This window comes from Schistosoma haematobium, chromosome 1 (genome assembly GCF_000699445.3).
Source record: "Schistosoma haematobium chromosome 1, whole genome shotgun sequence".
Taxonomy (NCBI): domain Eukaryota; kingdom Metazoa; phylum Platyhelminthes; class Trematoda; order Strigeidida; family Schistosomatidae; genus Schistosoma; species Schistosoma haematobium.
Genome location: NC_067196.1, coordinates 85,000,153 through 85,028,005, shown reverse-complemented (window position 1 = coordinate 85,028,005; position 27,853 = coordinate 85,000,153). Strand labels below are relative to the sequence as shown.

The 27,853-nt window shown below is 36.8% G+C and overlaps 1 protein-coding gene across 1 annotated transcript; it reads left to right on the top strand.

Moving 5' to 3' along the window:
* The first annotated feature begins 1,348 nt into the window (after positions 1 to 1,348).
* Positions 1,349 to 27,853, top strand: ASH2L_1 (Set1/Ash2 histone methyltransferase complex subunit ASH2). The gene is made up of 3 exons (XM_035731704.2): positions 1,349 to 1,625; positions 20,815 to 21,089; positions 24,634 to 27,853. The coding sequence occupies exons 2-3, from the start codon at positions 20,928 to 20,930 to the stop codon at positions 26,707 to 26,709; spliced, it is 2,238 nt and encodes a 745-aa protein (XP_035589996.1). The 5' UTR covers positions 1,349 to 1,625; positions 20,815 to 20,927; the 3' UTR covers positions 26,710 to 27,853.

Here is a 27,853-nt window from a genome sequence, read left to right as displayed (position 1 = left end):
CAATGGCAGGATAACATCCAGCCTGAAGACATATTATGTGTCTAGGGGAGTATGGAGAGCAGAGTATGTAAGAGAAAAGATGGTTGAACAACCTAGCAGATACATAGAATTCACTCACATTTAACAATGCAACAAATCAATATGCATTAGCAATAACACTAGCGTAAGGTTCAGATAATCTGAAAATCGTAAATAGAAGTTGATCATGTGAGATTTGGAAGTCACTGCACATACATTACTGTGTGATATTTCTTTTTGATTATGATATCCTGATTGGGTTTGTTTATTTACCAGTGGCAGTTTTAATTCACCAAATATGTCAGAGGTTTCGTCTATTGAAATCTGCTCAGTTAACACTAAACTATTGACTGAATGACGAGATCATCAATCCTATCACTTCCAGTGGAGTTTTGTTATCTGAGCTGGATGGTTTGGTCGTGTAGCTTTCGTCGTTCTTCTGAACAATATCATCAGCACAAAACTCAGGTAGAAGTGAAGTGTTTGAATTTCTCCACACATGACACACAGCTTGTCCTGTAAACCTCCATCTTGATTGGCCAAGTTTGTGCTGATGATGTTGTTCAGCAGAACGATGGAAGCTCCACGACCAAACCATCCAGCTTAGAGAACAAAACTCCACCAGAATTATCCACCTGAGTAACAAATCTTCCCGATTACCTTCTATCACATGTTGTCTGTGTGATATCGATTGGTTCTGCTATTGTAAATCTAAATAGTCAGTAATAGCACGTTAAATGAACTTTGTTGAGATCTGAATGATTAAGTTCAATTATTGAGATCTTTACAAATATAATTTTCACAAAAATTCAATGTCCTTATGTGCATTATGTCTCACATAATGACAAATGTGTACAAAGTGATCATTTTGTTAAATACCAGAGTAATATCTATTTTATGTAGAACACTGTACATTATCGCATACTTAACGTTCAAAAACTGTCCTTAGGTTAAAAACATCCTGATGACGACAGCAACTAGCTAGCCTTTTATCTTTATATGGTTTATTCACTGAATTTGCCAAATTTCTATCCTGTGAACAATCACTTGTTAGAGTACATTCATTTCAGATGATGAATACTGTTCTCATTTTTATCCCTCCCCCTCCTTCTTTAATTAATAATCAAACTATAACCAGATGGAATGTGTACAATATCGACATTTTTATGTTCATCGATGTGTTAGATTACTGATGATTATAATTCTTGATAATGGGATGAAAAGGAGGTGATCACATGATTTAATAAACCAATAGAATTCATTCATTTTAAACTTAGTTACAATAAAATATCCTTATATGTCTGTCATACATCTCATTCAATTCGATAATATTCTATTCACTTAGCCTATATATTTTTATCGAGTACTTTGTTGAATTATATAAATCCGAGATGAATCAATATGAAGGAATATCCTGAATCACAATTTCTATGTACTTGAAAGTAACATTACATAGATACATCAACCCGAAAAATTCACATTGATGTCATTATTAATCATATACACTTAGTAAATTGCCCAATACAATAGAAATTCTATACTACTATTATTTTTCAATAAATTGATCTAATGTTGTTGACAAATCAAATAGGAACATTTCCATTATGGTAAGTTGAAGAATGATTTCTCGTAGTCTATATATATATATTAAACAGTTGAGATCATGAGTCAATTGAAGCTAGACCACCATGGAAAACCTGAAGTTCAACCGGGTCAGTTGTGAGGTAGTAACTCACTGATAACAATGGTGGATGTGTTGCTCAATTTCGTGGATTAGTTGAAGTTAGACATCAACACCGTTGGATATCGGCCGGCTCAGTGGTCTAGTTGGTTAAGCGCCTGGCGCGAGGCTGATAGATCCTGGGTTTGGATTTCGTGAGTCGGGATCGTGGATGCGCACTACTGAGGTGTCCCACAACAGGACGAAACGGCCGTCCAGTGCTTCCAGGTTTTCCATGGTGGCCTAGCTTCAATTGACTTATGATTTCAAACAGTGAAATTTCTAAAATCTCCACAAAACCCCTTTTGATATATATATATATATATATATATATATATATATATATATATATATATATATATATATATATATATATATTCATGCCGTGTTTTGTTGAATAAAGCAGAATGATTTTTCTTTACTGTAACTGAGGATACTCTCTAGCTTATAAACTTAAAGAACAAGCAATAGATGAATTAGTAGTTGAAAACTGAAATGATGCGGTATGTTAACAGGTACTGTACGTGAATGACTTTGACTGCTTTATGCTTTTTTCAATTTGCGTTATTTATGGCATACGCGAGATATCCGTCTATCAACCAAAGGACATGTTTACTGTGCAGCAGTTCGTTCCGTCATAATTTATGGCAGTGAAACATGGCTGATAAGAGCAGAGGATATTCGTACGTTACTAGTATTCGATCATAGGTGTCTTCGAAATATTGCTCGTATATCGTGGGACCATCGCGTAAGTAATGCAGTTGTTAGGAAACGGGTACTAGGTAAGAATGGCAAATCAATTGATGATGTAGTGAAACTTCATCAGTTGAGATGGCTGGGACACGTGTTACGTATGCACAACCACCGACTGCCTCGACCTGTGATGCTTTATGGTGTAGGAGTAGGTTGGGAGAAAGCTAGGGGTGGCCGGACCAAAACATGGCACAAATCCATGAAGTCACTGACAAGTGGACTGAGACATATTGGTAGGTGTAGACTACCTGGTTGGGGACCGCGAGATGATAGCAACCGATGGTTAGAGACCCTCAAAATCGTTTGCAATATCGTAGGTGCATCCACTCTTTGTGCTCTCTGAAATTCTTATCTTCTGAATTTGTCATGTCCCTTTTCCCTCTTTCCAAATTTATTTCGCTGTATTATACTCTTTCGATAACATCTTCAAACGCTAATCTTTCCGATTACTGCTTATACTCTTACTACCTCTACTACTACGGGATTTGAATCGACAACTGCATCTCTGTGCTAAGGTGGTGTGGCAACTTGAACTGATGTACGTACGTACGAAGTTCTACGTTGTTACTGACTGACTGACTTGACTTTTATGAGAGCTAGAGTAAACTACCTTTAAATAACCGTTTGGTCGAAAATCTCTTCTTTGAAATACTTACCATAATTATGTAAGGTGTTTACTGAAAATCGTAGAAATGTGGGGGGGGGTTGTTAGCAGATTGTTGAGTCTCATAGTTTGTATGGTGGATTGATGTTTAGTTAGAGGATTAATGAGATCCATGAATAGCTGCACAGCTGTTCCATCGTTGTATGGGACTGAGTAATTACGCATCCACAGCGCTATGGGGGCTGAACCTAACATCGTTAATTTCTGCGGTGATTGCCTAGCCTTTAAAACATTGAGTATCATACTAAGATAAACATTTATTCAGTATTTCCTGGCTTTCGATGACTGTCCAACGAAATACACTTCTTGACGTATACTATGAGAATGATAAAATTTGAAGGTCGTCTCTGTCACGGATTGACATCACTTGTAGAACGAACGAAAATTGGGGAGCACTGGACAACTGTTCTAGCCTGGTTTGAAACTCATCAATAGTGCACACTTATGATTCTTGACCTTTTTATGATAATACGTTGGTTTATTAAACTGAAATCCAGTTATTTGAATGATGTTATTTTTAGTGGCCCGTGGATCTGACTCCAATTAGATCGTATGGATGTTTGCTATCGCTTGTTCTCGTATATCATCATCGACTTTAATCACGTTAGTCAATAACGGAATTAAATAAGTCAAATAACGAGAATGGGATTTTGAATACATATATTTTGTATATGAGGTTAATGGAATAGAAGGAAGAGAAGCGACGCAGAATGGAGATGGCTGGTAAGCCAACTCCATTTTACTCAAGCGTTACTCAATATTTATAGTCAGACAAAATAAAGCTACAGACATGTGATTAATGGAATAAGAAGTGTGCACACACATATACGCTCATATAAAAACAGTCTAGATTGATAAGCGAATAAATAACAAGATCAAAGTATGGCTCAAGTAGAATGAATAGAATGGGATGTCCGAAAGCTAGAATAAGTTATAAGTGCTTAAAATAATGACTGACACTACATAGCCTCCTTGTAAAAAATAGCACATTTAAAAAATGTCTGTTTTCGAAAATAACACGGAAGTGATATGAAGTTAACGTTAACAATAAGTAGCGAAAAAAAATTGTACAACACTCGATAAAGTACAGTGTCACATGAGCGGTGAGTGTATTTTATGAAAATGTCATACTTATGTAAAAGAACACATGAATATCGCAAAGAAGCGGACAAAAATGGAAACGTTAACATGCGAATATGAGCAAATTAATGAGCGTACAAAAAATTTACATGTACTAATGCTATAACTGTCTGAACGACAAAATAACAAGTTTGTATGAGCAATTCAAAATATCCTGAAAATAGTAATAAATTGTTTGTGGGTATGACAGCGAAATAAATCGTGCGAATAAGTGATGTAGAATATGACAGAAATTGGTCTGTGATGCTGACAGAATAGTGAAATATGCGGAATATATATTCTGTTGAGCCGCAGCAGAATAAATAGCATCCACTAGCGATGAGTGAATTCGAATTTAAATGTGTAGTTCCCGTCCGTAGAATAGTAATAGTCAAATCGTGAAATGATAATTGCATCGACGGGTGATATTCGTTGCTGTACTACAATTGATAATAATCATAAAATGTGAAGTCAGTGAACGTTGTCGTCTGCGTTATGACAGATGCATTGAGTTATCATTGAATGTGTATTAGTAGAATGACCAGAGGAACAGAATAGTGACTGAGTAGCTGAGGTACGTAGAGTCGTATTCCTTTTTGGTCATGAAGCCCAGAGTGGCTTGTGTGGTTTGAGGGAGATGCGGTTGACCTCGTTTGTTACAAAACCGTACCAAGGCATGAAAAAATACCAATACATATGATTAGCGATGGCGACGTATGAGACTGACTTGGATGTAACGAACAAGAGTGTATCTTTGACAGACTGGCTCTAAACTCTATGTTCTGATATACCGTGCGATGGGTATAGAGTAGTAGTTGCAGTACTCGAATAATGTTTTTGGGTAATTAATGATGCGGCATGTGGTTATACATGTGGAAGAATAGATAAGATGAACATAATGGTTACTAATCAGCTAGTTAGAGGCATCCACAGACATAATAGGAGGCGAATTCGAAATGAAAAATGTATGTTATGTTAACATAAAATAATGACCTCGACTAAGTGAATGAATGTAATATTAGGTCAAAATGACATGAAAAATTGGAACGAACTCACTTAAAGCAGGAAAATTTCACGTTTTTGAATAGTAAAAATATTCCAGTGAGTTTTGAATGTCATAAAGTGGAGTGTTCATAAAATGATAATCTATTCGGTGAGCAATATGATTGCGAAAATGTCATAATTTAATGACAGCACGAACATGATTAATAATTCCACATTCGGTCGTGATATTGGCAATAATCTTATAATAAGCATATAATGAAACAATCCGACGAGTGGATCAATGAGAATAGTTGACATGAGGACAAAGTATCGATAAGATAATACGACTTGAGCATGTCCGTGATCTTAGTTAGACTACATATTCATACCAAGTAAAAATACCTTATTGGTTCACATACCATTGTCCCGTAACACAATATCTGATCACACGGAATTCCAAGTGTGCATTATGCTGCATATTTGTGTGGTAATCAGCAATGTTTGTTGAAATCAGACTGTCTATAGAGTGACACAAAATTATCACTTGAATTTGCTTCTGGAAGACATGTTTCCTGCACTGTGTTTAGAATTCTTAGAGTATTTTTACGAATAATTCGTGATGTTAAACATATAGATTATTTACAGATGGTGTACTGAATTTATCTTGACTGTTTTTTCATATAAACTTCATTCGATGTTTGTGATGTTATGTTCTGAACATAAACTGTCTAAGCAGCAGTCAAATAATGTATTTCATTGAGTTTTGTTCAAGAAGCTGAATCATTTGTATTATTACCTTTATGAAATAATATCATCCTTGCCTGTATGTTTTATGCACAAATTCGGTTAGTTATTTCAATGAAGTCGTTTCCCCTTTATACTATCCGACTGCTTAAATTCCCCAATAGAAACTTGGGAAACAACCAGTGGTCTTGAGTGCTGTTTGAGTGATGAGAGCACTTTTCACTTCATAGTTGTTCACACCGTGGAAGGGTTCTTCTAGACGTATATGGAAAGGAAATTGGGTTAGAGTTGGTTTTAATAACTCGAAAGCGTGACTGTAACACTCAAGGGACAACTGCTTGAGGCCAGTCACACATGACCTTTTTGTGAGTAATTTTCACGTTAGCTTCGTTCTTGTTCAGACCTTACCACCGGAGACGGAAATCCGTGGGATAAGGTGAGGTGTTCATTTTTAGGGTCGACCTTTTCTAACTCCACACTTTCTTGTGGGAAGGCAGCATCTCTGTCATGCTGGTTGTCTGAAGAAAACACCTAACAGCCGTCACACCTCTGTACGGTTAGCAATACGACTTCACCCTTGGACCTTGGATTTGCTGCTTTTAGTCTTACCGTTCTTCAACCGACCTACCTGACATGGTAGGACCTTGAGGAACGATTGTCCCAGCCAGTATAACTCGGTTGGTTCGTCACGGTAGATAAGCCCGACCACCACGTCAAGGTAGCGACAACGGTCAGTTGGGAAACAACCACAATGAATTGGGCAGTATAACGAAATAGACCACTTCACATGGCTAGGTGAGTATTGAACCCATTATCTACAACTTAGAAATCCTAAATGGTGACATACGTTGAAATGTACAAGTAGTTCGCTTCAAGGGATTGTAAGCATTGAATTTAAACTGATATAATGAGATAGTCGTAAATTAATTATTGTAAACAATAATAATGTTTGTGGGTCGTATTAATCACAGATAAAATTCGGCGGACGTACCTTTGAAAATATGGGAGCACTGGATAGCTATACACCTCTAGTTTGATGAGTCGTCGGACGAGTGCATCCGTTGTCTGTACACTTTATATTTACATTCTTATGTATACCCTTAAGTACAGACAGAATTAGCTTTCTCAATACTAAATATGCATACAATTCACACGAACACTATCACTAATATTATCATCTTTTTCGTTTAACAGTAAGAATGACTGGAGCTGCTTAGTTTCAGGTAATTTCTGGATGATCTGTATTCATTTGATATATATTCAAAGTGTACATATGTGTATAAGTGAAGATTATCGTAATCAATGCGCATACTTGATTTGCAGACAACAATAACCAGATATCCAGCATAAAGTCAATTGATTTGGCTATGTTACTTACTTACTTACTTACACCTGTTACTCCTCGTGAAGGAGCATAGGTCGCTCACCAGCATTCTCCATCCAACCCTGTCCTGGGCAATCCTTTCCAGCTCCTTCCAGTTGTAATTCATCCTTTTCATATCTGCTTCTATTATCCGACGTAATGTGTTCTTTGGCCTTCCTCTTTTCCGCTTCCCTTCAGGATTCCAAGTTAGAGCTTGCCTCGTGATGCAGTTTGACGATTTGCGTAATGTATGTCCTATCCATTTCCATCGTCTTTTCCTAATTTCCTCTTCAGCTGGAAGTTGGTTTGTTCTCTCCCACACAAGGCTATTGCTGATGGTATCCGGCCAATGGATGTTGAGTATCTTGCGTAGACAGCTATTTATAAATACTTGTACTTTCTTGATTGTGGTTGTTGTAGTTCTCCAAGTTTCAGCTCCATACAGTAGAACTGCCTTGACGTTCGTATTAAAGATTCTCACTTTGATATTGGTTGAAAGTTGTTTTGAGTTCCATATGTTCTTCAATTGTAGGAATGCGGCCCTTGCTTTGCCAATCCTCGCCTTTACGTCTGCATCTGAACCTCCATGTCTATCGACGATGCTTCCCAGATATGTGAAGGATTCTACATCTTCCAGAGTTTCGCCATCAAGGGTGATTGGATTGCTGTTCTCCGCTTTGAATTTGAGGACCTTGGTTTTCCCTTTGTGTATGCTGAGGCCTACTGATGCAGAGACTGCTGCTACATTGGCTGTCTTTATCTGAATCTGTTCACGTGTACGTGATAGGAGGGCTAGGTCATCTGCGGGCTATGTTACTGATAGAATGATAATCTATTCGGTAGTTGAATACATTATGATTTCACAAAAATAATGTACATGTAATTGTAAAGTCGTTTATACTGATTGATCACTGAGTAGTGACAAGTGTATTATTGTTTCCTAGTTCTTAATGCTGATCAAATGCTATCGACCAAGTTGAATCAGAGTGACTGGTTTAGATGGCTGACATCACCTGGACTATATATTGACGTTAGATGGTTGATGTTGGGGGGTTTAAGGTAGTCGGCATTCGACCCTGGATCAAAGTGTTTTGCTAGTTTCACATTCTGAGATGTTTTCACTACTCTTAGATCAGCCAGTGTATGTATCTCTGTTTTGCAGGTGGTCGGTTGCAATTTAACTGGCTCATTGTTAATGTTTCAGACTACACACCTGGTTAATGAAGGTTCGTATCCTATCAAGATTATCAGTTCTGTCACTACTGCAATACGCAATACTAACTAGTGCTAAGTAGAATGAAACTCAGGCTCAGAGTTTCCTGTTGAATAACTCCAGTCATTTAGTACGAAAAGCTATGGCTTATATCGTTTATACTAAGTCAAGCAATTCAGGTAATCTTATAAATCTTATGAACAACATACAATAATGCCAAGTTACTTACTTACTTACTTACACCTGTTACTCCTCGTGAAGGAGCATAGGTCGCTCACCAGCGTTCTCCATCCAACCCTGTCCTGGGCAATCCTTTCCAGCTCCTTCCAGTTGTAATTCATCCTTTTCATATCTGCTTCTATTATCCGACGCAATGTGTTCTTTGGCCTTCCTCTTTTTCGCTTCCCTTCAGGATTCCAAGTTAGGGCTTGCCTCGTGATGCAGTTTGACGATTTGCGTAATGTATGTCCTATCCATTTCCATCGTCTTTTCCTAATTTCTTCTTCAGCTGTAAGTTGGTTTGTTCTCTCCCACACAAGGCTATTGCTGATGGTATCCGGCCAATTGATGTTGAGTATCTTGCGTAGACAGTTATTTATAAATACTTGTACTTTCTTGATTGTGGTTGTTGTAGTTCTCCAAGTTTCAGCTCCATACAGTAGAACTGCCTTGACGTTCGTATTGAAGATTCTTACTTTGATATTTGTTGAAAGTTGTTTTGAGTTCCATATGTTCTTCAATTGTAGGAATGCGACCCTTGCTTTGCCGATCCTCGCCTTTACGTCTGCATCGGATCCTCCTTGTTCATCGATGATACTTCCCAGGTATGTGAAGGACTCTACATCTTCCAGAGTTTCGCCATCAAGTGTGATTGGATTGCTGTTCTCCGCTTTGAATTTGAGGACCTTAGTTTTCCCTTTGTGTATACTGAGGCCTACTGATGCAGAGACTCCTGCTACACTGGCTGTCTTCATCTGCATCTGTTCGTGTGTATTTGATAGGAGGGCTAGGTCATCTGCGAAGTCCAAATCGTCTAATTGATTCTGAGCTGTCCATTGTATTCCGTGTTTTCCTTCAGATGTCGAGGTCTTCATAATCCAGTCGACCACCAGAAGAAAGAGGAAGAGAGAGAGTAAACAGCCTTGTCTGACTCCGGTCCTTACTTGGAATGCATCTGTCAGCTGTCCTCCATGCACTACTTTGCACTGTAGTCCGTCGTATGAGTTCCGGATAATATTGACAATCTTCTCAGGAACTCCGTAGTGTCGAAGAAGTTTCCATAATGTCTTCCTATCTACACTGTCGAATGCCTTTTCATAATCAATGAAGTTGGTGTATGGTGATGAGTTCCACTCAACTGATTGTTCGACGATGATCCGTAGTGTTGCAATTTGGTCTGTGCACGACCGATCCTTACGGAATCCAGCTTGTTGATCGCGAAGTTGGGCGTCTAGTGCATCCTTCATCCGGTTCAGCAACAATCTGTTGAAGACTTTCCCTGGTATTGACAGTAGTGTAATGCCTCTGTAGTTTTCACATTTGCTCAGATCTCCTTTCTTTGGAATCTCGACGAGGTGTCCTTCTTTCCAGTCCATCGGCATTTGTTCCTCCTCCCAAATCTTGTTGAATAGAAGATAAAGCATGCTTGTGGTTGCTTCGATGTCTGATTTCAGTGCTTCAGCTGGTATGTTGTCGGGTCCCGCTGCTTTCCCGTTCTTGATTTGTCTGACGGCCATTCTAATTTCTTCCGTCGTTGGTGGGTTGACATCTATAGGAAGATCTGTGTGTGCTGCTTCGATGTTCGGTGGATTCATTGGAGCCGGCCTATTCAGGAGTTCCTCGAAGTATTCTACCCATCTGTTTCGCTGTTGTTGAATTTCAGTGATTGGCTTGCCTTCTTTGTCTTTGACCGGCCTCTCTGGTTTACTGTATTTCCCTGATAGTTTCTTCGTTGTATCGTAGAGCTGTTTCATATTTCCTTCTCTAGCAGCTTTTTCTGCCGTCGTTGCTAATTCTTCCACGTATTTCTTCCTGTCTGCTCTAATGCTCCTCTTCACTTGTTTGTTTGCTTCTATGTATTCAGCTTGTGCTTGGACTTTCTCTGCTCGTGTTTGGCTGTTGTTTATTGCTGCCTTCTTGTTGTTCCTTTCTTTGATCTTGTCCAGTGTTTCTGTAGAGATCCATTCCTTATGATGGTGTTTCTTTAGGCCCAGAACCTCTTGACACGTTGAAGTCAATGTTTCTTTGATGCCTTTCCAGTTGTCCTCCATAGTAGTTTCTTCTTCCTTCAGTAGATCTTGAAAGGCTTGGAACCTGTTGTTGAAAGCTATCTTGAATTCATTGAGTTTGACGGTATCTCGAAGGAAGGCTGTATTGAACCTTTGTAGTGCTGTTTGTCCACTTGTCCAGTTCTTTTTTAGCTTCAGTTTCAAATTGGCTACAACTAGGTGGTGATCTGAAGCTACGTCAGCTCCTCTCCTGGTTCTCACATCTTCCATTGTCCTTCGGAATTTTTTGTTGATGCAAATATGATCTATTTGGTTCTCTGTAGTGTGGTCCGGTGAGATCCATGTAGCCTTGTGTATACGCTTGTGTGGAAATATTGTGCCTCCTATGACCAATTTGTTGAATGCACATAGATTTGCAAATCTTTCTCCATTTTTGTTTCTTTCTCCCAGTCCATGTCGTCCCATAATATCTTCATATCCAGTGTTGTCTATTCCGACTTTGGCATTTAGATCTCCCATCAGAATAGTTAGGTCCTTTCTTGGGCATTTCTCAATGATTGACTGCAGCCGCTCGTAGAATTGATCTTTAATGTCGTCGTTGCTATCATTGGTGGGTGCATAACATTGGATAATATTCATTAAGATCCCCTCCTTCTTTGTTTTGAATGATGCTTTGATGATTCTGGATCCGTGGGATTCCCATCCTACAAGTGCATTTCGTGCTACTTTGGACAGCATAAGAGCAACTCCCTGAGTGTGTGGAGCATTGTCCTCTTCGTGACCGGAGTATAGCAGCATCTCTCCCGTAGCTAGCCTTTTCTGTCCAGCTTGGGTCCAATGGGTTTCGCTGATTCCCAGTACTGCTGAGTTGTATCTCCTCATTTCCATTGATATTTGACTGGTCTTCCCGGTTTCCCACATTGTTCGAACGTTCCATGTACCTATAAAAATTGTTTTTCTGGTTGTTAGAAGGGGCATAGGCCTCGTTGCTTCCGAAGGAACTCGGCTTTCACCTTGAGGCGTCTTAGTTCTTCTAAAAGGAGACCTTCTAACTCCCAGGGCAGAGTTAAAATGGTTTGGATTATTTTTTCTGGTAAGCGTTTTTTTAGCGAGTTAGTTTTCTACGGGATGGGGACGCTAACCCCATGCCCAACCCTCCTCCTTTACCCGGGCTTGGGACCGGCAGCAACCCTATAAGAGCTACAGGCGGAGTTTAATGCCAAGTTGATCATTCACAAATCAAGTTGTAAAATGGATTCAAAAATCCTAATGAGTTCTCGCTTGTACACCAAAGTAATGTCGTAAATATTTCAGGATTTTTCATAACATAATATAAAAAACCTCGGAACCCAGCAAATTACGTCGAGAGAAGTCAAAATGTATGTGTAGTCTGCAACTTAAATGATGTAACTATCCAACAAATATTCAAGACCTGTGTCGTTCAATGAACTCTCAAATTTTACATCTCTGACGAACTCTTTTTGAGAGTACACCATTTGGCAAGATATAACAGTTTCACACAATGTAACCCGTACAAAATTCTGTCATTCGCTTCAAAATTAAATGTCATTTTGTATAGATTATGATAATGTTCTCATCACATGTACACACCATACTCTCTTAATATTTACATAATTAACTTTGTAATTGAACAGTTTGTTCTAACTCCTATTCAGAAGTTCCGACCGAAGCTGCTACCTTGACGCGGTGGTCAGGCTTGCCCATCGTGATGACCCAACCGAGCTATATTGGCTGGAACATATGTTCCTGTAGGTTCTACCATGCCAGGCAGGTCGATTGGAGAACGGTAAGACTAAAAGCAGCAACTCAAGGTCTGAGGGCGAAGTCGTACTGCTGACTGTAGAGGGGTGTGGCAGCAGTAAGGCGTTTCCCTCAGATAACCAGCATGACAGCGATGCTGCTTTCCCACAAGGAGAGGTGGGGTTAGAAAAGGTCGACCCTAAAAATGTCACACCTCACCTTACCTCACGGATTTCCGTCTCTGGCAGTAAGGCCCTTTGAAGAACGGAGCTAACACATTAAAAACCTTCCACGAAAATGTCGTGCGCGACCGGCCTGAAGCAGTTGTCCCTTGGGCTCTGCGGTCACGCTCCCAGGTCGTTAAGACCAACATTAATCTAATTTCCTTTTCAAGTTCCTGATTCAGAAGTATTCTCAAATCACTTATTATTGAATAATCATTGAAAAATAGATAAACACGTAAATGACAATTTATTTTTCTGGGTTTCATTAATTTATTGAATTTTTTGTCTCTCTATAAAACCACAGATACTTTTTATTGAACCAATGTAATAATTCTTAGTGTTCTCATAGTGATATTGATTTTAATATAATATTACACTAAGTCATTTTAAATAGGAGAATTCCGTTTTTAGTTAGTGTTCAAATTGTTAATACGAGGCAAATGACTAGTGTGAATTTATGAATTGAAAATCAATATGAATAACCTAGAATTAGGTTTTCTACGTTCCTACTGGTATCAGTAATCAATATTTAGGAAAAATCAATGAGAATTGGATAATGTTTGAATATATATAGTTAATCATGAAAAACTTTTATCCGTTTATGCAAATGAAAACCAACAAGCAATGAACAGATAGATCTATATCGCAAGCAAATAAAACATTTTTAAATGAAATCTACAGTGAACTTTTATTTCATCCGGAAGTTCTTAAATTTCCCATAACCTGCAAGATTTCCGGCTTACAACTGTCTCTATGAAATACAACCCTGTTACGGGCATACATAATGTGGCAAAGCTTTTAAATGTTGCTTAAACAACAGATTTATCATAAAAATGACGACCTAGAATGAAAAAAATATTTGAAAATGATCAGTATAGGGTTCTGGATGAATTTCATTGCAATCATGAATCGATCAATGTTAGACCACTATTGAAAACATGGGAGCATTGGACGGCCGTTTCCTCCTGTTGTAGGACTTCTCGCCATGCACATCCACAATCCCACATTTGAGAATGGAACCCAGCATATTTGTTCCCGTACGCGAACCCTTAACCTCCAGACCACTGAGACAGCATCAAACGGTGTTAATGTCTAGCTTTGACCAATCCACTATAGGAGTCATATACTAGGACGAAATAGATGTCCAGTGCTTCCTGGTTTCCAAAAGTTATCTAACTAATATCAGTTTATCATTCAACCTGGTAAGGACATATTAAAGCTATTAGTTTGAGCAGAATTAAATTACTGAGTTCAATAATATGAAATACTGAAATCAACCTATAAATTATAACAATGCATGAAATATAATATGAATTTATTGTATTACACTTGCTTCCTAGCTTTTGAATGTAATCCAAAAATTAAAATCCATAAACAATATGTAGTTATGTTGATCGGAAATATTAACTTTAATCAAACAATCCCAGTTTACCATAGAATTCATATGGTAACTAATCAAAAGGTGGTACTCTGTTCACCTATACTACTTATTACTAAACGGAAGTAATATTCATCTTGAATTGACATTGACTAACTAGCTAAGAAGCACTGGACTGTCATTTCATTTTAGTTTAGAATTCTTCAACAACGCATGTTCTGTATCCAACCCATGACCTCTAACTAGGGGTGTACGAAGCAGGTGGTTCCACTGCAACGTCGATTTGTGGTCTTGTGGGAACTTATGACCCACACGTGGCTCGAATCCAAGTCACATATCACATAACTGTGACCTCTACACTACTATGGGAATTAATGACCTCTTGTAGGACTGTGCTGTTCATATTGATTGATCACTGAGTAGTATTCAATGTGGAATTTGTCTAATCATTAAATGTTGCTCGGAGCTTACCAACCAGATGGCATTATATACTTACTAGAAAGTGCTGACTATGTCGATATCCAGCTAATTTCCAAGCTGAACCCTGACTGTTTCTGATCCCCTAATATCCTGATATTTAGTTTCAAACTTTAAAACACAAAATGGATTATTTCCTCCTATATCATGCAGCGCATACTTAAAAGATTAAATTTCACAAACATACACATAACGGCTATCTATTTATCAAACTTTATTCCTGAATAAATTGTACTTATCTATTTATATTTCCTCAATTACCCAACATTTCTTTTCTATAATCCTAAAACTATTCAGGTATACAATAATAATCCATTTCATAAAAATGATTGACATGAAATTATTTATATGGTTGATTAAGATACATAGGTAGATACTTTAATTGAATAACCGATGAAATAACCTGGATTGTTGTCTGTCATTTTTTTTCTGCATACCATCCAAGTCTAATTTATCAATGACCCTCATTCTACTTTATTGAAGTATCGATTAAAACTCTATTTTATGCCCAAAATAACTAAGAATAATCTTAGAGAAAGAAATGTTTATTCTCATTTTCTTTAGTTGATCAAGATTTTGTTTTCATTATAGAAAGTGAATAAGCAAGGAGATGGTCGAAAGAGGATAAAACTTATTAAATGGGAAAAAAAGATTTTGAGTAATAAAAATATAAATTAAAATATTTTAAGAGAATAATCTAATTTTTTTATAGAGGTAGGGGAATTGTCAAAGATTCATCAAACTTTACTAGCCTAATTTCATTTCATTTTTAAGTGTGTCCAAATTATTTCAGTTAACATAAGCGGATGATGCGTTTTTCTAATCAATTTTATTTCAACTCTCAATGAATGTTAAACTATGGCTAAACTTACTTACTTACTTACACCTGTTACTCCTCGTGAAGGAGCATAGGTCGCTCACCAGCATTCTCCATCCAACCCTGTCCTGGGCAATCCTTTCCAGCTCCTTCCAGTTGTAATTCATCCTTTTCATATCTGCTTCTATTATCCGACGCAATGTGTTCTTTGGCCTTCCTCTTTTTCGCTTCCCTTCAGGATTCCAAGTTAGGGCTTGCCTCGTGATGCAGTTTGACGATTTGCGTAATGTATGTCCTATCCATTTCCATCGTCTTTTCCTAATTTCTTCTTCAGCTGTAAGTTGGTTTGTTCTCTCCCACAGAAGGCTATTGCTGATGGTATCCGGCCAATGGATGTTGAGTATCTTGCGTAGACAGCTATTTATAAATACTTGTACTTTCTTGATTGTGGTTGTTGTAGTTCTCCAAGTTTCAGCTCCATACAGTAGAACTGCCTTGACGTTCGTATTAAAGATTCTCACTTTGATATTGGTTGAAAGTTGTTTTGAGTTCCATATGTTCTTCAATTGTAGGAATGCGGCCCTTGCTTTGCCAATCCTCGCCTTTACGTCTGCATCTGAACCTCCATGTCTATCGACGATGCTTCCCAGATATGTGAAGGACTCTACATCTTCCAGAGTTTCGCCATCAAGTGTGATTGGATTGCTGTTCTCCGCTTTGAATTTGAGGACCTTGGTTTTCCCTTTGTGTATACTGAGGCCTACTGATGCAGAGACTCCTGCTACATTGGCTGTCTTTATCTGAATCTGTTCACGTGTACGTGATAGGAGGGCTAGGTCATCTGCGAAGTCCAGATCGTCTAATTGGTTCTGAGCTGTCCATTGTATTCCGTGTTTTCCTTCAGATGTCGAGGTCTTCATAATCCAGTCGACCACCAGAAGAAAGAGGAAGAGAGAGAGTAAACAGCCTTGTCTGACTCCGGTCCTTACTTGGAATGCATCTGTCAGCTGTCCTCCATGCACTACTTTGCACTGTAGTCCGTCGTATGAGTTCCGGATAATATTGACAATCTTCTCAGGAACTCCGTAGTGTCGAAGAAGTTTCCATAATGTCCTCCTATCTACACTGTCGAATGCCTTTTCATAATCAATGAAGTTGATGTATAGTGACGAGTTCCACTCAACTGATTGTTCGACGATGATCCGTAGTGTTGCAATTTGGTCTGTGCACGACCGATCCTTACGGAATCCAGCTTGTTGATCGCGAAGTTGGGCGTCTAGTGCATCCTTCATCCGGTTCAGCAACAATCTGTTGAAGACTTTCCCTGGTATTGACAGTAGTGTAATGCCTCTGTAGTTTTCACATTTGCTCAGATCTCCTTTCTTTGGAATCTCGACGAGGTGTCCTTCTTTCCAGTCCATCGGCATTTGTTCCTCCTCCCAAATCTTGTTGAATAGAAGATAAAGCATGCTTGTGGTTGCTTCGATGTCTGATTTCAGTGCTTCAGCTGGTATGTTGTCGGGTCCCGCTGCTTTCCCGTTCTTGATTTGTCTGACGGCCATTCTAATTTCTTCCGTCGTTGGTGGGTTGACATCTATAGGAAGATCTGTGTGTGCTGCTTCGATGTTCGGTGGATTCATTGGAGCCGGCCTATTCAGGAGTTCCTCGAAGTATTCTACCCATCTGTTTCGCTGTTGTTGAATTTCAGTGATTGGCTTGCCTTCTTTGTCTTTGACCGGCCTCTCTGGTTTACTGTATTTCCCTGATAGTTTCTTCGTTGTATCGTAGAGCTGTTTCATATTTCCTTCTCTAGCAGCTTTTTCTGCCGTCGTTGCTAATTCTTCCACGTATTTCTTCCTGTCTGCTCTAATGCTCCTCTTCACTTGTTTGTTTGCTTCTATGTATTCAGCTTGTGCTTGGACTTTCTCTGCTCGTGTTTGGCTGTTGTTTATTGCTGCCTTCTTGTTGTTCCTTTCTTTGATCTTGTCCAGTGTTTCTGTAGAGATCCATTCCTTATGATGGTGTTTCTTTAGGCCCAGAACCTCTTGACACGTTGAAGTCAATGTTTCTTTGATGCCTTTCCAGTTGTCCTCCATAGTAGTTTCTTCTTCCTTCAGTAGATCTTGAAAGGCTTGGAATCTGTTGTTGAGAGCTATCTTGAATTCATTGAGTTTGTCAGTATCTCGAAGGAAGGCTGTATTGAACCTTTGTAGTGCTGTTTGTCCACTTGTCCAGTTCTTTTTTAGCTTCAGTTTCAAATTGGCTACAACTAGGTGGTGATCTGAAGCTACGTCAGCTCCTCTCCTGGTTCTCACATCTTCCATTGTCCTTCGGAATTTTTTGTTGATGCAAATATGGTCTATCTGGTTCTCTGTAGTGTGGTCCGGTGAGATCCATGTAGCCTTGTGTATACGTTTGTGTGGAAATATTGTGCCTCCTATGACTAATTTGTTGAATGCACACAAATTTGCAAATCTTTCTCCATTTTCGTTCCTCTCTCCCAGTCCATGTCGTCCCATAATATCTTCATATCCAGTGTTGTCTATTCCGACCTTGGCATTTAGATCTCCCATTAGAATGGTGAGGTCCTTTCTTGAGCATTTCTCTATGATTGACTGCAGCCGCTCGTAGAATTGATCTTTAATGTCGTCGTTGCTATCATTGGTGGGTGCATAACATTGGATAATATTCATTAAGATCCCCTCCTTCTTTGTTTTGAATGATGCTTTGATGATTCTGGATCCGTGGGATTCCCATCCTACAAGTGCATTTCGTGCTACTTTGGACAGCATAAGAGCAACTCCCTGTGTGTGTGGAGCATTTTCCTCTTCGTGACCGGAGTATAGCAGCATCTCTCCCGTAGCTAGCCTTTTCTGTCCAGCTTGGGTCCAGTGGGTTTCGCTGATTCCCAGTACTGCCAAGTTGTATCTCCTCATTTCCGTTGCTATTTGGCTGGTCTTCCCGGTTTCCCACATTGTTCTAACGTTCCATGTACCTATAAAAATTGTTTTTCTGGTTGTTAGAAGGGGCATCGGCCTCGTGGCTTCCGAAGGAATTCGGCTTTCACCATGAAGCGTCATAATTCTTCTAAATGAAGACCTTCTAACTCTCAGGGCAGAGTTAAAATGGTTTGAATTATTTTTTCTGGTAAGCGTTTTTTTAGCGAGTTAGTTTTCTACGGGATGGGGACGCTAACCCCATGCCCAACCCTCCTCCTTTACCCGGGCTTGGGACCGGCAGTAGCTCTAGAAGAGCTACAGGCGGAGTTAACTATGGCTAAAACTTTGTAATAAAGTTTTCTCCCATCCTCAGAATGATCATTTTTTCAAGAAAAAAATATTATTTTGTTATTATATATAGACTTTAGAACTCCTGGAGTGGTTTGCACAAACATATTTTCTTTGTTGTTATCCTGAAAAACCTTGATGAAACTGATCTGTAACTAGGTTTCCCTGTAATTCTATTAGAGGTATGAGGGCGGTTGCTGATACATGATTGCCTATATTATTGAAAGGAAACTTCACTAGTGGTCTTGGCAACATGTGAGACTGATAAGAAAGCCTAAGGAACAATTATTGCAGACCAGTTAAAGATAATTGTTTTCTAAGTACATAGTGATGTGTTGGCTTCGTACTTTGAAATTCTTAGCACGCGAAATGGACAGCCGTAGAACAAGGTGAGGTGTACTATTTTTAGGTCAGACATTTACTAACTTCTTCCATTACTTGTAAGAAGGCATGTTCTACTCAACTGTAAAGTGCATCTGTAACCACAGTAAAATTAGTGTTCCCTTTTCCAGGATTACTTGCACCAGAATGTAGTGCTCCCATATGAATTTGAGCATATGTAATCCTAGACCACAGATAGTCTGTCACTGTCATAATTACCTAGTGTATCATAGTTCATCACTTCTTGCGCGATACTTTCAACGGTTTAAATTTATCTACAGTATATTAAAATATCATTTCACTGAAGTTTGTGGGAACATTGTAAACGTGTTTGATACAGTTCAGTTAACTGAGTAAATTAATGTTAAGTGGTCGGGGGTAATCAGGAAAAAATTCAGGACTTAAACTCTGTGTTCGTTGACATTCATCAATAAGGCGTGTCTGCAATCTTGAGTGAACGGATGTACTCTGGAATTCAAACATGCATCAAGCATATTTGTAAATCCTGTTTGCTGATGAATGACAACCGGCACGGAACCAAGTTCCTGAGTTTCCTAAAGACTACCTTCAACCATGTTATATCAAAATATAGCGGTTGTGATTTTGAATCGCTTAGAGTAATGATCAGATTCCAACTTGATTGACAGAATTCAATCAGAATCAAAAAAGCTAGATAAATATGATATTATTCATTGCTCAGTGATCAAGCAATAAAAACTGTTGATTAGTTAATAGAAAAACTCCGCCTGTAGCTCTTCTAGAGTTACTGCCGGTCCCAAGCCCGGGTAAACGAGGAGGGTTGGACATGGGGTTAGCGACCCCAGTGGGAGACCAGGAAGACCAGTCAAATAGCAACGGAAATGAGGAAATACAACTTGGCAGTACTGGGAATCAGCGAAACCCATTGGACCCAAGCTGGACAACAAAGGCTAGATACGGGAGAGATGCTACTATACTCCGGTCACGAAGAGGAAATTGCTCCACACACTCAGGGAGTTTCTCTAATGCTGTCCAAAGTAGCACGAAATGCTTTTGTAGGATGGAAATCTCACGGATCCAGAATCATCAAAGCATCATTCGAAACAGAGAAGCAGGGGATCACAATGAATATTATCCAATGTTGTTTTAGTTTCTTAATTAGTGGTAATGAAAATAAACGATATTCAGTATTCAGTCTAGTCGAATATTCTACAAAACAATCTATACGTCAAAACTAGAATTTTTTTAATCATATTCCTCGATGAATTCAAGATCGATAACAACCTGACCCATAAAATAGTATGAAGATTGGGAAATGTTTGCTTTCATAAATTAGAATAATTCTTAATATTCGGCTCATTTATTTGTAAAGTTTACATCATGGACTGCTCTTAGTTAAATGACCATTGCAAAAACGTGGAAACACTGGACAAGTATTCCTTTCTAGTATGGAACTCTTCAGTCTTTGGGATCTATAACGGAAGATCGAACCCAAGACATTCAAGTTCCCCTGCGAGTGCCAAATCTTTTGACCACTTGATCCACTCTGATAGGGAGTTTCATATCCGAAAGAGACAACTATCAAGTACTTTCTTTTATTCAGTGGTTGTTTAATGAAGATTAGTGCATAGTGTAAACTAGTAAATTCAATAGTTTCTACAATCCCCTAACAGCAATCACTTATTTCTACTTTACATTGCGCAGAGTTATTGCCGATTGTAGGATGAAAAAGGAAACAGAAACCATATCATGAATTATAATTGAATTCCCATCATCAGCAAAACGGTTAACTCTATAATTATTATTCAGTCATACAAATGCCAATCAAATCAAAAAATCTGAGTGAGAAAGCAGATGATGGATATAGTTTATTGTCTTATTTCAAAGTTTTGCCTGGATATTCAGACAATCGACGATTAAAAGCAACATGGGATTGGAGTTCTATGGAAGTTGCACAAAATCTACTTCAGCAGGCCAAAGTAAGTATTTTTTGTATAGTTTTTACGTGTATTGGTGTTTTTTGAAAAAGAGAATTCTATCAAACGTTCATGTAGTTGACCACATATTATTAATGTTACGATCAACGATACTATCTATTATCTGAAAGTAAATAGTATGAAACAGTGTTGTAACCGTCTCAGCTGTCTTCAAATCATTCCTGCTGTATGTTGAGGTCACTCATTGAGAAATGCCGGATATAAATACAAATGGCAGACTCGATAAGCCTGTGGATCCACATCGACTGATATAATTCAGAATTGTATTGCTTGTACTAAATAACCACCAACCTAAAAGCACGATGCTGGCGAGTATGGGAATAGGTTGGAAAAACGTTAGGCTGGCCAAATCACCACTTAGTGTCAGTTCACGAAGTCACTGACTACTGGGTTGAGTCATGTTGATAAGTGAGAACTATCTGGTCTGGGTTTGGACGATTATCGTAACCAGCGGTTGGATGACAATGCTCGAAACCGGTCGAACTGATACACATAGAATAAATCTTGTTTATTTTCAAATTGACCGATTGACAATGTGTATATCTTGACTACTTTGATCACTTAAACACTTTCCATAAAAGTGATATGATAAAATTTAATCGATTAATAACATTGTTTTTGATTGAGATCATGAACCGATTGATGTTAGACCACCGTTAGGAACCTGAAAGCACTGGATGGCCGTTTCGTCCTGTTGTGGGACTCCTCAGCAGTGCTCACTGGTCCAGTAGGCTAGGCATTCGCGCGCGAGACTGAAGACCCTGGGTTCGAATCCCGCGAGCGGGATCGTGGTTGCGCACTACTGAGGAGTCCGACGATAGGACGAAACGGCCGTTCAGTGCTTCCAGGTTTCCAACAGTGGTCTAACATCAATCGGTTCATGAACTCAATCAAAAACTTAATAATCTCCACAAACCCGATACTAATTATTGTGTTCAGCTGTTTATAATAGGTCGATTTTTATCCCAAATAATTTATTAAAAATAATAGTGTTTCTGATTCCCTGTATAGAAATTTTCGGAATTTTCTGTTACATTATTACTTACTGATAAATTAACAACACTTCTTAATCACCTATCGTCATCAATCAATAATTTTTCTTTACTAATTTGTGATTATTCTGTTCACTAACATAGATTTCCTCATGTAATTCCTCGATGATTATGACCTGCTTAGAATTGAATAAAAGCTTTAATATAAATGATGGATTTATTAATTATGTAAACTTTGTTTTTCTTTTCCACACTGAAAGACTAAATTTCGTATGATTTACTATCAAATGAAATCATGAAAGCTTTTATAATGAATTGAATTTACCTACCTACAGTATTAAGCTATGTGTTCTGATGTGTAATGTTTTCATGATTTAATAAATCTATTGTTGGGGTGTAAAATGAAAATCTTAGTTAATAATTACGATCTACCGTTCAGTAATTACTTACTAAATAAAACGGAAAATGTTTGGAATCACTAGATATGACACACAACCTACTTAGTGAACATTGATAACCTTGTAGATAACAACCTTCAACGTCATGCAAATGAAGTACTTTGTCCATTCTGTACTACTATTAGTTTTTCTTACTTTGATACACTATATTTTTTTTATTATTAGAGGCTTTATTCAACATCATATTTTTGGTACAACATAGAATTCTCAGCATAAAGTATTTCAACAAGTTTCCTTTTCTTATACCTTGATCGATTGTGACGATAAATTTTGAATGATGACCAGTTAGATGTTAGAAGTTCGGTAATCCACATTTGATTAATGTTCATTCGTTTCAATGCATATTGCCAGCCACCATGATGTCACTGATTGTACCTTTTTGTATCACGTATAGCGAAAGGTTGTAAACTTTTCATAAACGCGCCTGAATAAATTGTGCGCACAATAGACATAATGATGTGCTAAAACAAACAACAAAACAGATAACTTGATGAAATATCTAGATCGGAGGAACAGGTATCCCAGATATTCAAACAGGCCGCCAAGTATAACGTTAGTATTTAACAGGAATTTTCATGATGAATCTACATTAGATAGAGAACTACTGTAACCCGGAGGCATTTTTTCCTTTTGAAATTGAATCTTTTTTACCTCGCATTATATAGATGCTTGAAATCATCAGATCTCAACTTGCTTCTGTAAAACTCTCTGTAGAAACTGTTACATCATAATGAGCTGACCTTAGTTAGACAATGATTGGAAAGCAGGAAGTATTTAACAGCTATTTCAACATAGTCTAAAACTCCTTAATGCCAGCTTACATCCACGACTCCACTATGAATTGAACCCATGAAAGTATTTTAAAAATCAAATCTAACACGTTTAATCAACTCATTCAATATGTTTTCTATTTTCATTTAAGCATTTGAGAAGTCACTCATTCGTCTGAGAGCGTCTGTATTCTTAAGTTTCTTACTTATTTTGCATTAAATAACTTCAGTGATTTTTTTCATTAAACATGTCAAAACTAGACCATGAACACGTAAACAATTTATGGATTCATAGTTTGTTAACTTTGTGAATACTAAGGGATGGTAGGTCTTGAATTTACATTGAACATTTGCCTGTCGCTTTTTTTCATCTTGGAATATCATGATCACTTGTCATCCGATGCTTCATTCATAGATTACTTCAACTTTTTCAACAAAATAACGTCACACAATTTTCAGTTATAATAAAAATGAAATAAGTTTCAGAATACTAATAGAATTCAAGATTGTTCAACTACTAACATTCTCAAATTTTGCATAAACAGCAATTTATTGATAGAGTATGAAAGGTATACAATCTGCTTTTGCAACCTCAAGTGGTATCCGTCAAGGCTGTCCACTTTCTCCATTTTTGTTTAACTTCATCATAGACATACTGATGGAAATAACGCTCTCATCGACTGAATTTTCGGGTATTGATTTCCTACCAGGAGGTTCACTTGTGAACTTAGAATACGCAGATGATATAGTCCTGTTTGGTGAAGACGCTGATAAAATGCAGTCTTTTAAAAGCACTGACAAACAATGCCAGGATGTTTGGAATGCTTTTCTCCCCCTCTAAATACAAGTTGTTGCTTCAGGACTGGCCTGCCTCAACAACTGAACTAAGGCTAGGGAGTGAAGCAGTCGAACCCATCGACAACTTCACTTATTTTGGTAACAAAAGTTAATGTTACATAAAAAGTAAAGTTATACTGATTGTCAGTCATATATAGTTCTTGTAATTTAGTAAACTATTTTGCTTTAAGTAAAGTTGAATCCACGAGGTGCGTTTTGTTCAATTCGGAATTTGACAACTGGGTGTATCACTTCAAGCATCCTACGCATTATGTACTCCAAATTACTGAGCTTAGCTAACTACTAGCTTGTGCAACACGGAGATAAATTTATAGAAATTTAAACTTTGTCGTTTTCAATATTGATGTAGATAACGAAGGGATTCAAATCTTTACAAATAGAAATAATTTGCTTTAAATACATAAAAGAAGCTTCATTTCCCTCACCTTTCTTTTTCTTTATCCATTAGATCCTATATTATAATGATCTGGATGTTGATCTAATCGGTCAAGAAATAATACAAGACTATCAAATTAAAGAATTTGATTTAACTAATCTTCATCCTGATACAAAGTACTTAATATGTTTTCGTGTTACTCGTAAAAGATTTGTTAGTTCTTCAATACCATCGTCATCATCATCATCATCACCATCATTGTATATTCAAAGTAATGGAACAATAGCGACATTAACACCAACATTTAAATCATCTATTCATCATCAGAACAAAACTAATATCATAAATAATATGTCTGATAATTTACAATATAAACAGAAAATCAATAATCCAATGATATCTTATCAAAATATCTCATTTCTAAGTCGATCTCATCGACAACAATCATCAATTAATATTCCAAAACTCGATAATGAATATGTTGCTGAAATGAAATGTCAAGTAACATTCACTCGATTTTTACATTGGACAGCAGTTTTATGTAGTTTAATAGGGATTGTTATAGCATTACTTCTATCTATTATGATATTTTCTATTTTGAAATCACGTGCCTATAAAATAAAACAGTCTGAAAGAAAAATGTATTTCAATCAAAAAGGTGAATTATTATTAATTGGACATAAAAAAGTCGGTGATATTCATGATGATGATAATGACGATGATGAAGAAGAAAATAATTTATTAAACTCTAATAAAGTACCTCATTTCTGTCATTATTCACACCCTCATTATCAACATCACCATCATCATCATCACCATCATCATTACTATGAACAACATCATCTTCATCATCCACATCCACATTCACATCATCATCATCATCATCATCATCATTTGCCACAGGAACATGTTCAAAATCAACATATTCATTATCATTGTCGTTCTAATTCATCAAAGAAAACGTCCATTCGAAAACAGGAACCTTGTAATTATAATAAAATGATATCATCTTCACCATTATCATTATCCACTTGTTATAAATCATCATCATCAACATCAGATAAGTTAGGAAAAATGAAAGATAAGAATATCAAATTGAATATTCCTTCTGAAGTTAAAGAGGATAATGAAATGAATATATCTAAACAACAATTAGAAGATTGGGAGAATACACTGAAAAATATTGAAACTGATAATACAATAATAATTGAAAAAGATAACATGCTAAATTCTATCACAAAACCTGTTACTTATAGTATTAATACTGACATTACAAATGATATTAATCACAGTAATAACAACAATAATGAATCAACTATGAATAATATAAAAATTCAAAAGACCTCAGAATCTATTCTTCCTAACCCAATCATGGAAAGTAAAAGGACTGTTTCATTTAAAGATGACACTACTACTACTACAAGTAGTACAACAAATACAACAACAATAATAACTACTACTAATAACATCGCTAATACACCTACACTTAATAATAACATTGACTCTAATAATAATAGTAATAATATAAATGATGGGATTCGCCAGAATAGTATACTAGAAAGCAATAATTCAAACCAGTTAACTTCATTGGATTCAAATAATGATGAGTTAAATAATAATGATTTTATTAAACCTATCAGTATATCATTGACCGAATCCAGTCTTATTCATTTCAGACATCATATACCAGAATATACTCAAATGGATAATAATAATAATAATCGATTACAGAGTAACAATCCCAGTTCTTATTTCGAAATAAAAAGTCCTTTACTTAAAGAATATGAACAAAAGTCATTTACTTCTATGCATCCTGTTGTTAATGAAAATGAAAACAACAATAATACTACAGACGACAATCCCCAAATCAATGATAATAGAATGATACAAATTGTAACAAATAAACTAAATACAAATGAAGTAACAGTTCAATTACCAATAACACCAAATAATTCGCCCATTAATACTATTGGAAAAAACTCAACTGTATCCATACCCGGCATATCAACAAGTGATAATGATGGAAAACATTTCATTTCAAATAATGAAAACTGGTTTATAACACCATCGGGATCAACATCGAATGTATTAGTAGATAAAAACGAACAAAAGTCTATTTTTTGTACACAAATAATTGAAACCCTGTGATAGTAATATGTATATATATATATCAAAAGACCTGTGTAATCACTACATTCATAGCGAAAAAGCAATACTTATTGTCATTCGATTGCTGATTCTATTTCCTTCAGTAATTTTCTCTTTAGAATTTTGTCACTTCCACTCAGAAAAAAAAATACAACGACAATTCCAATGTTATACAGCTTATGAATAAAGTTGCCTATTAACTAACTCAAGGTAACTAGTTCATACGGTTTTCCCCAATAATATAGAAGCAACAATATTTGTAGTAGGATAATATGAATTCATGTATTTTCTGATGATTCTAGATTATTACAATCTAAAAACAAGGCTACTAATCGTCAAGGAAACAACACAGATACACATACTCTACGTCTGAATGGTATTGAATCAAGTTGGATTTGATACTTAATTTAGTGAATAATCAATGATTGCTGAAGAAACATTCAAACATTAATTTATTTGTAAATTAAACATGTAAATATTCCATAAAACCGAGAAGAGTATGGAAGCAGAATTTATAGAAATGAAAGATTTAACTGATCTATTTGAGTATCCATTACTTATGTAATTGTAATATACCTGAATGGTGTCCAGTTCTCCTGAAAACCAATGTAAAACTTCTTTTTGGGGGGATATATTTAATATTGTGGATAAGAAGTGATAACATTACTGTTTCCCCCTTAGGACTTCTATGCTATTCACAGTTTTTCCTCTTAGAATATTTATATATTTAGCTTACAAATAAATTAATGTTTGAATGGTTCTTCAGCAATCATTGATTATTTACTAAATTAGGTATCAAATCCAATTTTATTCAATACCATTCTGACATGGAGTATGTGTATCTGTGTTGTTTCCTTGACAATTAATAACCTTGTTTGTAGATTGTAATCAACTGGAAAAAATTCACGAAATAAATGAATTCATATTAATCTACTATAAATATTATTCCTTCTGTATTGAAACAATGGGAAGTCAATTGAATGCATTCATAATATGGATCTACTTTCTCTTATTATAAAATATTTATGATAAAAAGTGTATATATATTTCTATTTTATCAGAAAATTGACGTCATTTAGATGTTGGTAATTTCAGTTTTGTCTTCTGAAGGTTGTGTTATGATAAAATAAAGAAATGAAATAGA

What these genes read in the sequence shown, in the direction of transcription:
- ASH2L_1 (XM_035731704.2), top strand. Translation starts at nt 20,928, where the DNA reads ATGCCAATCAAATCAAAAAATCTGAGTGAGAAAGCAGATGATGGATAT. An exon ending in ATCTACTTCAGCAGGCCAAA is followed by an intron (nt 21,090 to 24,633) that starts GTAAGTATTTTT and finishes TTTATCCATTAG; the next exon opens with ATCCTATATTATAATGATCT.